The 12,473-nt window shown below is 42.8% G+C and overlaps 1 protein-coding gene across 2 annotated transcripts in view; it reads left to right on the forward strand.

Moving 5' to 3' along the window:
• Window positions 1–517: 517 nt before the first annotated feature.
• Window positions 518–12,473, forward strand: part of FRZB (frizzled related protein) — a 31,207-nt gene continuing 19,251 nt past the window's right edge. Inside the window, exons 1-2 of one of the 2 annotated variants that reach the window (XM_059703915.1) lie at window positions 526–1,757; window positions 8,971–9,018. In XM_059703915.1, coding sequence (XP_059559898.1) covers window positions 887–1,757; window positions 8,971–9,018 — 919 coding nt within the window. In that variant the 5' untranslated portion in view covers window positions 526–886. Of the gene's footprint in view, window positions 1,758–8,970; window positions 9,019–12,473 lie in introns of both variants that reach the window. The other variant, XM_059703916.1, reaches the window with a different exon arrangement.

Below are 12,473 nucleotides of genomic sequence, written 5' to 3' on the forward strand. Positions count from 1 at the left end.
GGGCAAAGAAAGAAAAATGAAAGAAAAATTTATTATTTATTTTGCTTCTGGTGGCCTATTTGCAATTGTTTTCAGCATTTCTTCTTCGTTCTTTTTTTTTTTTTTTTTTTTTTTTTTTTTTTTAATGAAAGGCAATTTCCTTCCACCTAATTATCTAAAGTGCAGACCGCTGTAGTCAGGAGCTCTGGTTAAGGTTCCACCATTGCCACCAGGGTCCATGTTTCCTGGGACTTGGACCTTTAAAGTGACATTGCTTCAGTCCTTCCCCTTCCTGTCTGACTTTCTGCAGAACTGTGGTGCTCCCACCGATAAAGCTGTAGCTTCCGTTACCAGGGAGATTGGGGCTGGGTGGGTTCCCAAGTGCGGAACTGGGGAGACTCCTCAGTTGGAAGTTGGGGTGGCTCTTCAGTCAGGGGCTGGAGGCTCTCCTTCGGGGCCAGCCCGGGAGGCTCCGCAGGGCGGGGGTGGGGTAGACCTGCAGGTCTCCGGTCGGAGCTGTCTCGGTTTATCGCGTCCTGTCTGCTCCAGGCTCCCCCTCCCCTCCGCTTCCAACCCACAGCCCTTCTTTCTCTCGCTCCTTTCCTTCCTAGGGAGGGGGGCCGGCGTTAGAGGGCCGGGTCTGCACCGGGGGCGGAGCTGCCCCCCTGGCCTGGAGGTAAGAAGGCGGAGACCCGCGGGTCCCGGGCGCAGACCTCCCGTCGAGGCTCCTCCCGGCCGCGGGCGCTGCAGCCGCGGCAGCTCCCAGCAAAAAGTGGATCTTTTGGCTCAGCTTGCAAGACCTGCAAACTCTCACTGCACAGCGCCCCGCCCCCCGGGGGACTTTTCTCTTTGGTTTTCCTTCCTTGCTCGGCCTCCGCACGCCCTCCTCCTCCCCGCGGAGACTTTCATGCTTCTTTTAGCACCTTTCTGTAGCCAGGGGACGTGCCACCCCGGAGCACCAACGACCTCCGTTGAGTTCTACTGTTGTTTTCATTTCTCCCTCGCTTCCTCTCATCGGGTTCATCTGCGGAGTCTGAAGTTTTGCCAGAGGGGACGGGAAATAAATAGGTGCTGCTGCCCCGCGAGGCTTAGACGACGGGAAGGGCAGCCAGAGCGGCGGGAGCTCGGTGGAGCTCGTGGGACCCCATTGGGGGAATTTGATCCTCGGAAGCCGGGAGATTGCCGGGGGAGGCGAGGCTCCCAGATCGTCGTGTCCAGTTCCAGGGGGGAGGAGGAGACGCCGGAGCCGGCCTCTCGGCGTGCTCGGCGCAGCTGCTCCCTGCCCCGTCCCGCCGGGATCATGGGCTGCGGCCGCCCGGGAGGGAGGCTGCTGCTGCGGGCCGGGCTGCTCGCCCTGGCTGCGCTCTGCCTGCTCCGCGTGCCCGGAGCCCGGGCTGCAGCCTGCGAACCTGTCCGCATCCCCCTGTGCAAGTCCCTGCCCTGGAACATGACGAAGATGCCCAACCACCTGCACCACAGCACCCAGGCCAACGCCATCCTGGCCATCGAGCAGTTCGAAGGTCTGCTGGGCACCCACTGCAGCCCCGACCTGCTCTTCTTCCTCTGCGCGATGTACGCGCCCATCTGCACCATTGACTTCCAGCACGAGCCCATCAAGCCCTGCAAGTCGGTGTGCGAGCGGGCCCGGCAGGGCTGTGAGCCCATCCTCATCAAGTACCGCCACTCGTGGCCCGAGAGCCTGGCCTGCGAGGAGCTGCCGGTGTATGACCGCGGCGTGTGCATCTCTCCCGAGGCGATCGTCACTGCCGACGGCGCCGGTGAGTCCTGACGCCTCCCTCGCTGCCTCACAGCCAGCCACTCGGAGTCCGTCACTCTCGAATCCTGTCTTTTCTATTCCGACCACTTCTCTTAATCTCCCTTTCTTTCCCCTCATCACCCTTCCCAACTGCTGCACTGTCTTCCAACAGATGATGTGTTTCTCTAAAACACACTGGTTCCTCCACTCCCATCTCACTTCTACTCAAAACGCACCCCGCACTTTCCACTCCTTGCACGTGGAAGTATCCAGGTCTTGTGTAGTGATGCTTTTAAAAAATGCTTATTTGTTTACAGTCACTGAGCTTTCTTGCCCGGTTCCCTCGCTTTCTCAATCATCCGTTTTCTCTGTAATGTTTTAGAGATGCTTGTCAACATTGTAAACAGAAAACTGAAGCACCATTTTCTTCTAATCATTAACAATGCCCAGATAATTTCAGTAACCTTACTCGGACCCACAGACGTTAGTGGTATGTGTTTGCTCAAAATCCAATTTGAGCAATTACCTTCACCTTAAATTTCCCTCGCCTTTCAATGAGATAAATTGTCCTTCCATTCCGGACTGAAACAGCTGTGAAACATTGCTATGCACTGCTGATTAGCTCCTGCGACTTGCTCCTGACACAGAGCTGGCGGAGTGACATTGCTCGGCGCTTTTCACATTCCCGTATGCCTCCAAGTCATTTTGTAAATGACATATGGGTGAAAGGAGTTATATTTAAGGCGTGTTATCATCACACACTCATGTAATGTTATTTTTAATCTCACCTCTTACCCCACTCTTACCTTCTGCAAGTAATTTGTCTTTAGTGCCTTATTTCATGCTCTTTTTGTGTGCACATCAACCACACATTCATTTCAGTCTTTCCCTACCATAAAACTTTATTGCTGTTTTGCATTTAATAGAACCAACCACAGGCTGTTTTCTCACTGGTGTTTGGTCTCAGTGTGACAGTCATAACTCTTAAGACCCCAGCTGAACCTAGTTCCTTAGGGTCCATTTCACGCTAACTCAGTATCGCTCCCGCCAGTTAACCCAAACTTAAATGTCACCCTTCGTGTCCTTTAAAAAATAAACCCAGTCTTTTATGATTGGTCTTCTTTCCTACCCTTCCCAGGTCAGCTCTGTTCTTGGTTGTGAAGACTTGATTGCCTCCTTTCCTGTCCTTTTCTTGGGCATAAAGTTTTTCTTTTGCCTCTCCATGTGCTCAGCCTAAGCTCATGTCCTCAGTCCATTTCTAGGTAATAGTTCCTGGGTGTCAGATAATTGATTTGAAAAAAAATTTGCTCTTTGTGTACATTACCCGTTTAATATAAAGTGAGTGGGGAGGGGGAAAGTATTTGTATGAATAGCCACACAACCAAAACTGAACAGAAAGATTTCAAGAGCTTTTGATGGTCACTTCACTTAGTGTATCACTCTTTGAATATACCTATGGTTTTCTTGACTTGGATCAAGAACCAGGAACTGCTTGTATAATATAATCAGAAAGAAATGAATTTGTAATTAATCTCTGGGCTAAAAGCGCACTTTGAGCCTTTGCACTCAGTACTGTCACACACTGTACAGACGCTGGAAGAACTGGGTGAGCTGCTGCTCTGGGCTGCCAAGTACTAGAATCCGCTAAATGCTGATGCTCCTCTCAGGCCAGGGGCTAGGAGTGAGGTGCCCGTGATTCCTGTGAAATGCAGTCCTCCCTTTAAAGGAGAAGACTTGCTCTGAAGCCTCTCAGAGATGGCCCTCAAATGAGAGAGGTTTGGCCAGGTGAATGGCTCTCAGAGCAGTTTCCATTAGTGTACCTGAGTTACCTACCATTGTGGACCAGACACAGAACAATTGCCTCATTGGAGCTCTCACATAAATAGGACATGCATGGGAACAGTTTGCCAGTCCATGGACCTGATTTCTGAGCTACCTTAAAATGCCACTATATCTGCTTTGCTGACGCCATCCTTGCTAGAAAAATAAGTAGGGGTAGGTGGCAGTTGGAACCATATTTTAGCAAAGATCTCCCTTCCCCCCTGCCTTTGCCTTCAGTGTGATTCAGACTGTTGTGGCAGGAGGGAGCCGGAGGGGACGTGGGAACGGGGCATGGAGGGGTGGATTCTAGCCTGAAGGGTCCCCTTGGTTTCCAAGGCCAGTTTGCTGAAAATTACATTCCCCATCCTGGGTCAAACTGTCAGGCACCTGGAATTACTTAGGAACTACCACATGTGGCCAGTTTAATTTACGATGCAAATATACTCCTTGGTTCCGTGGGATATGATAGTTCACGGAGCTGGGCTTGCCCCCTCCCCCACTTCCTCCAGGTATAAACAGAGTCCTTATGTCCTCTGACTAGAATCCAGCTGACTATAAAAATAAGGTCTTCCTGAATAAAAACGGGACCACCTCTCACATTCCTTCAGTGCCAAGAAGAGTTTTCAAATCCTGCCATTCACATGGATCTGCTTCCTCATAGTACACACAGTGTGACTCCACAAGCAAGTTCAGAACATCTTACAGAGCAAAGTCTTACTGAAATGGAGTATTGCTTCAAACTGCTTGTTGCTTTTGAAATACTAAGGGCAAAACATATATTTATAACAAATATCATATCCTGACCATTACTAATAAATTCACATTAAATTTATTCCTTTACCACGTTTTACTTTTACTATATGGGTATGGCTACATGCAGGACTGCTTTATCTGAGAATTTTATCAGTTCAAGTTAGTCATTCAGCCGGCTAATTAATATTGTATGGTGAGTAAAGGGTATGGACAGACCAGTTGTTGAATCTTCATTCTGCTTCATGTCAACTGTTATCAGAAGGAAATTATATAACCTCTCTGATTCAGTTTTCTGACCTGTATCAGGGGGACAGTGCTATCTACCTCCTACAGGCATGTGAAAATGAAATTAAACAGCAGATGTACCACCTGGTTCATGGCTCTTAACAAGTTGTTGCTGCTGCTGTAGCTGTTCTACTATGATTACCATTGTTATAGAAAATTGATACTTCTTGTGTGTGTTCATTTGGTTTTTGAAGTGGTATGTTGGTTACTGAAGATTCACCCTAGCCTAGAGCTTTGGTCAGGTCAGCTCTGGAAAACAAGCTTCACAGTAGGACCTACCTGGGGAAGCAGATCTCCTGAACATAGAAGCTTACTAATATTTCATTTTACACAAATCCACCTGGACCTCAGGCTCGAGAACACGTTCCTTTGGGAGCCACAGGAAAAGAGAATGAGCCTGATGGCTGTTTGTTAGTTACCGATGGTTTATCAGAAGCAGAGCACTCTTGTATTTAAGAAAATTTACGGTATGATATTTAACAGCTATTTATACAACACCCATGGCGTGCCATGCCAAGGGCTTTATAATCACTCCTCAGTCACTGCTGGTCTCCGTAGTGGTGTTAACTTGTCACCCCAGCTCTTGCTCAACACATTTCTCCAGGCCCTGTCTCGCCTGGCAGAGCTGGGCCAACTTTCACATGCATGAACTGCTGTTTAATCATTTCTCCACTCTCTGAGGAACAGGCAGCCTTTTCTTCAGCCCTGGTCTACAAATATTTGAGGGGCCAAACACTCAGAAGGAAGACTTATTTAGTGTGATAGGAGGAAAATGGATTGGAAAGGAGAAATGGAAATTTTAGATTAAAACTGGAGAGAAAACACGATTTTAAGAATCCATCATGTAAAATCATGACAGACGCTCTGAAGGGGTAGGGAAGAATATCTCAGTGTTATTTAATTTACAGTTAATCCAATTATCAGTGGTCCCCAAATCTTATTTTAATAATTCCTTTTAATTTTGTTCCTGACAAACTTCCAAATAGTTGTTGCTATAAGTAGCAAAATTGACTATGTTATATTTGGCCATTCCCTTTTTACTAGATGTATAAGAAGAGGAGATCAAGAGTTACCATATAGATATATACTTTAGAATAATTAAGAGTTGACTATTTTCCTCAATTTGAAGAAAATCACAGCTCTAGAGTTATAGGCCGTTAGTTGGAATTCCAGATTTGCCATTAATGTTTTACTTTAAGCAAGTCATTCGACTAACATTGAGGATTGTGAAGAACAAAAGAAATATTCTTGTGACTGATAAACGGTAAAGCACAGTATAAACATTTAACAACAACAACATGATTGCGGAAAGGATGTATCATCCTCAGGAGAGGGATCATTTGCAGCAATAAAATAAGAACTAATTACACCTCAGTGTTCTAGGTGCTGTTTTAAGTGTATATTCATATTAATTTATTAATTACATAATAGCTATGTCATGGAGGGTACTCTTATATCCATTTTTCAGAAAAGAAAGCTGAAGCAAATAGAGAAGTTAAGTGATGTATCCAAACTCATAAAGCTATTACAAGAAAGAAGATTCCAACCAGAACCCATTCTACACTACACTTCCTCTTTATGAAGAGAGAAGTGATTCCTCATTTTAGAGAGAATCTGTCTTTTGACCATCAGATTGCAGTGAAAGCATTGTTTTTATCATCGTGAAAGCCCTTTTATATGGAGATGCTCATCAGCTTACAATGGGGTTATGCTAAACCCATACTCAGTTGAAAATATTGTAAGTTGAACATTCATTTAATATATTTAGCACAATGAACATCATAGCCTGGGCTAGCCTACCGCAAGCGTGCTCAACACAGACTGTCCAAAAAATGTTGGCAACGCGGTACACTGTAGTGTTTGTTGTTTACCCACGTCATCCCCCTGACTGCGAGCTGTGGCTCCTCGCTGCTGCCCAGCATCACAGTACTGCGTATTGCTAGCCTGGAAAAAGACCAGAATCCAAACTTTGTAGTATAGTTTCTACTGGATGTGTAATACTTTGACATCACTGTAAGGTTTAAGCATTGTAAGTTGGGGGACTGTCTGTATAGTTTAAGAGAATAAAAAACAACCCTGGATAAGGGATTTCAAAAGATAAAATTACTTCTTTTGAGATATCAGAGAATGTGCATTCCAGATTTTCACATCTAATCCTTAGCCTTTCGGGCTCAGCATGCTCCAGAGTAAACTCTTCATTTCCTTACCCTCACAGGCCTATTCTTTTATAGTATTTTCTGTATTGTTATGAGGCACTTGCCACACTCCAGCTGTAGGCCTGCGAGTCAGTCTTGCTTCCACCCACTTCCCCATCCCCGATATTCAGTAGGTATCAAGTGCGCTGAATCTACTTGAAATCCAGTTCCCATCCCTCTTTCTCTAAGGCTACTTTCTTAGTTTGAATCTCAGTGTTTGTCACATGGGTTATGGCCAAGGAATGAAAGCTGACTCACTTACCTCCAGTATTGTCCCTCTGTATTCCAACAGGGCGATCTTCCTGAAATGCAAATCTGTTGCTTAAAATGTTTGTTCTGTGCCTCTAGCCTTCACCATCTCATCCCTCCTTGCCTCCAGTTTCACTTCTCTCAGCTGACACCACTGTGCTAGCCACGCTGGAAGCCTTGCAGGTCCCTTGGCCACGTACTGTGGCTTTTGACCCCCTTACCTTTCCACAGGCTATTCTCTACCTGGGAAAAGCTCCCTATCCTTCCCAGCTCCTTTAGGAACTTTCTGGAAATCTCTATGACCCCTACTCGAAACACCTGGGGCCTAACACCGACCAATAAAACCTACCATTTTAATTGAGGATGATTTTGTTAGAATTTTTAAGTTTCTAAAAACAATTTTTGAGTTATTTATAATTAGAACACTCTTTCTCTTTTTTTATAATTATAACAATTGACATTTAAGCACTCTTAAGAGTGTAGAAATATTTTTCTGTGAATAAGAATGAAAGAAGAAAACCACTTCCCTAGATTCAGCTGTACCAAAGGAGTTTTCTTTTCCAAGAGAAGAGCTTTATTTTTCATTTTTTACAACCTTTTAACATTAAACAATTATTTAAAATGTGGGTTAACAGGATTTCTCTATTTACAGAGACATCTTATAAATCACATGCATATCATCACATGATTATTGGACTTATTCAGGAATGGGAAAGCCACTGGCACATTATTTGGATACATTTATTGTGAATGAAGTCATTAAATAGAATAAAAGGCATTAAATTAATAGTATATGGCTCGTTAATTGTAATTTTTGGTGCTTTTGTCCTAACTTGGTATTAACCCGCCTAGTTTAACTTACTCATGATATGACCTATGAAGAAAACATAGAAAAAGAACATTATTTTCAATTAGGATAAACACAGGCATTAAACTCATTTAACATAAAGTGTTGATACAAATATAAAACTCTTGTTTAAAAGTACTGAGTTGAAGTGTCAATCAAAATATAGAGGTAGGTACGGCATCTCTCAGCATGGTGCCTTGCAGAGGCCCTCTGTTATTAGGCTGCTTCCTAATTAGAACACAGAAGAACTTTCTGTTATCATTTATCATTACGATTTCCTGGAATTTCGGGATTATGAAAAGTGCAAATGGTAATTTCCAATTACCATGTCTATTTGCACTGGTTTGAGTAATCCTGCTGAAGAACTGTTTATAGTTAACAAAGAGCATGAGAGTGCTTTCTGAATGTTTTTTCCCCTTTAGGCACTAAGAATTTAAATCTATTCCATCAAAGTGTGACACATTTATTTATTGAGGAGGTGTGTTTGGCTCGTTTAGTCATCAAGAGATAAGTGTTGGGCAAGTGCCTAATATGTGCATGGGCTTTATTGTGTAGGATGCTCATAATTTACAAATTTGGTGAAACTAAAAAAATTTATTAAATCCTGAAATTTTATGCACAGTTGATGAGGATTCATAAAAAATAAATTACCTTTCAATCAGATGAAAGAATAGGTCTTGTCTTTATTTGACCTATAAATGATAGAGTGGCAACCTCATGGCACTAATAAGCATCTACTTCCTTAAGACACCTGCATTCTTATCCAAATCATAACTGTGACTGAATTAGATTTTTATATAGAAACTAGAGGCCTGGTGCACGAAATTCGTGCATGGGTAAGGTCCCTAGGCCTGGCTGGCGATCAGGGCCGATCGGGGCCTTCTGGCTGCCGGCTGCCGGCTGGGGCCTTTCTTCATTCCACACTGTCCCCTGGTGGTCAGCGCACGTCATAGAGAGCGATCAAGCTCCCGGTCTCCTGGTCGAACTCCCAAGGGGACACTTTGCATATTAGCTTTTTATATATATAGACTCTTGAAGTAGTAATGAATATGTGATGATTCTTACTTTATTCTATCACCTTTCAGATTTTCCTATGGATTCTAGTAATGGAAACTGTAGAGGGGCGAGCAGTGGTGAGTACATCGCTACCTTCCTGGTTTTCACCTGTAGTCAAATCTTTGATGTAACCCAGATGCGGAAGTCTTGTTTGGGGACATTTGTGCCCTACATCTTATAGTACGCGTATACAAATTATTTTTTATTTATGTTAATTTTTAAAATTCGCATGTAATAAAATTGACCTTTACTTCTGGTCATTAAAAATTCTATGAATTTTATGAATTCTCTACTTTTTTTATATAAAAGAACATTTATTTGGAAGGTCACAGAGGCAGAAGTAATTCATGGAAGAAGTGGGCTTAGGAAATAAGATAGAAGTAAAGGAAGAGCGCTTGGAGCTTAGAAGTGGAGGGTAAAGGTGACACATCTAGGAGGATGGGGGGGGAGGGGGAGAAGGGAAAGGCGCTGGTGTGCTCCCAAGAGGGAGAGCAGGGTCCTCTGTGCTAAGGGTTTTAAGGTTGGAGATTTTAGGGGAGGTCCCAGGGGAAGATCTCAATCGAATGTTCATCAGCTTTCCAGGTGTGTCCTTTCAGGGCCCGGGTCCGGACGGTCGTTATTCAGTGCCGCTGGTCCTGAGCTCAGCCTTGGCGCCTGGCGTAGCTGGTCTGGTTTTGCTGCTTTTCTGGGCCAAGAGCTGAAGTACAGCTGAGGCCTAGGTGTTATCTCTGGGGAGGAAAGGTCAGGGTGTCCAAACTGCATGGCCAGGGAGGTGCTAGGGGAGGGAAGGTCACGCTGGGGACAAGGTCGCACCCTACCATTGTCCTGTGGTAGGCACCCAGGGCTTTCCACCCTGGTGGCTTTCTGTACCTGGCCCATCATCCTTGCTTTGCTCATGTCTAACTGCCTAACCCCCTCTCCTCCTAAGGACCTTGGTTCTGAATTCTTTCAGAGAAAAAGGGCTCAGGTCTCTTCTGTAGCTGTTCCTGCTGAAGAGGGGCAAAGTTTTCCTTCAGAGCCAAGAGCCCCTGCTCTCTGTCAGAGGGACAGTGAGACCTGGGCACAGAAGGAAATGGTGATGGTGTCTAGAGGTGGTATCTCCTGAATACAAATAGGGCTTGTAACCTGGTGGAGACAAACTGTGTTACAAATCTTCATAAGTGAAAAATAACGCTTTTAATTGAACTAGAGTCTACTATTTACAATTGTGTTATAGAGTCCTTTAAAACATAATCCCCCCCCCCTAAAATCATCCTCATTTTCATTAAAGCCAAATTAAGACCAATTTTTTACTGTATTAAGTCCATTTTCAATTTGGCCTGATTATTTGCACAAACACAATAAGAATAGCAATTGATTATTTAGGCTCTTTTAAATCTGCTTTGCTGGGACCTGATGATTGAGCTTTAGTTAGCCCCTCAGCTGGGGCCTAGCAGAAGGGAAAAATGATGAATCCATTACCAGTTTGATGGTACTGGTCTTCTTCTCCATCTTCCTGCTACTATTTACTTTTCAGAGTCCTTAAGTAGCTGCTTCATGCATTTTGTTTAGGTTTTATAACTCTATTCAGCGGGAAAGACATGATGGAATCTACTTACTCCGTCTTATCATAAAATAAACTTTTAAATGAAGTATGACATATACGCAGAAGAGATCATAAATCATAAAAGCATGCAGCTCAGTGCCTTTCCACAAAGTAAACACTCTTACGTAACCACCACACAGATCAAGATATAGCCATTACCACCACTCCAGAAGCCTCCCCGTGCCTCTTCCAAATCATAACTTCCATGCTTCTTCCGAAGATAACCACTGGCAGGAATTCTAGCAGCATATATTAACTTTTGCCTGATTTTAAACTTTTATGAATGGCATCCTACAGTCTGCATGTAATTTGTGCGTTTGTGTTTGTGGTTTCCTTTGCTATTTATTATGCTGTAGAGCAGTATTTTCAAATTTTCATTGTAGTCTATCAAATGAATAGATGACACTTTATTCATTCCAATGTTTCTAGAGTTTTGGGTTGTTTCCAGTTTTAATACAACTCATGCTGCATTTGTTTCTTTAAGAACATCATAACTGTAATTAATTATTATATACTTCTATTCATTTTCTTCTAGTAATTCATTGATTTGGGTCTGTATGTACTGCCTGGTCGGGTGTTTTATATGTGGAAGCAGAACATAAAATAACATTTATAAACATTAAAAATTAAAATTAATTTTACTAAGTTTGTAAACAGGTTCGAAACATCTATTTCTTTAGATTGGACCAATTTTCTCTGTTGATTTCCACTGACTCCCAGCAGAGTGAGAAGTGTTTGAACTGAGACAGTGTCTACCAAAGGCGCCCCAACAAACATTTATCTTTTAAAAATTCATTAGTGTTCAGCAATAGTTCTGTTTTAAAGATCGCTCCCACTATTGTATTTGGTCAAAACAAACCAAAAAGCTCATTTGTATAATACACAGTACGTTGGGTTAGTCAAAATTTTTGGCCATGTGTGTGCATGTGCTATCAATTTGTCCTGAAGCTGTGGTTAGAATAACATAGCACTTCCGCGTGTGAAACAGAGAAGACATCAACAACACTACACATAATATACAAAAATAGTTCAATGTATAAGGTTATCTAGAATGAATGTCACGTTCCTGGCTTCAGTGTTTACTGTTCCTCTTTCATAATGTTTTCCTTTTTCTCCGGCATAACGGGAGTGATGAAAAGCCAGCAAACAAAACCAAACTCATTCTGTTTGTATTCGCATGTTCTGAAAAGAAAATATAATGTCAAAATGCTGTTCTTTGGAGTAATGTAACAGCTGAGGTTGATTATGATAAAACAGGAAATGAGGAAGACATAAAAACATTGTAATCCACATAACCCGTCTTTCAAAAGTGTCAAGCTGTTTCTGTCTGAAATTTGGAAAAGAAATTTTCACTCTGGTTAATTTATCCTGTGCCTCTAAACTTAACAATTTTATTTTTTTAGAAATAATAATTCTGTCTGAGCAGCTCACTATGATAGTGTAAACTCTCTATCATAATAAGAACATTCTCTCTTGTTTCCATAACTTGGAATGTGGAGAAAAACAATTTTAGTTCTATTCCATTGAATCACTGGGTCTGTCAAGTCAACACAGAAAATTGAGGCAGGTAATCAAATGATGCAATTAAAAGATATATTTTTATTAAAGTAATCCTGAAAAAGAATCCCCGGAGTCTTCTACTTTGTGATGGTGACCAATTTATGAGCTTTTATATTTGAAAAAACACAAATTTCCCAGAGAGGAGATAGAGTTGGTAATTTCTGACACTAATTAATTATATGATCATGACCAAATTACATAACTTCTCTGGGTCTGCCTCCTAATATAAAATCAGATTATAGTGACCTCGGGGTTCCCTTGTGATAAAAGTAGGTTTACAGTTGTGATGACATGAAACACAGAGTTTATTCTTGTATAATTATTAATTTATTAATCATTGCATTTCGATAGGCGCAACTGTAAACCTACTTTTGCCCACCGCTGTGT

Source organism: Myotis daubentonii, chromosome 7, assembly GCF_963259705.1.
Source record: "Myotis daubentonii chromosome 7, mMyoDau2.1, whole genome shotgun sequence".
Classification (NCBI taxonomy): domain Eukaryota; kingdom Metazoa; phylum Chordata; class Mammalia; order Chiroptera; family Vespertilionidae; genus Myotis; species Myotis daubentonii.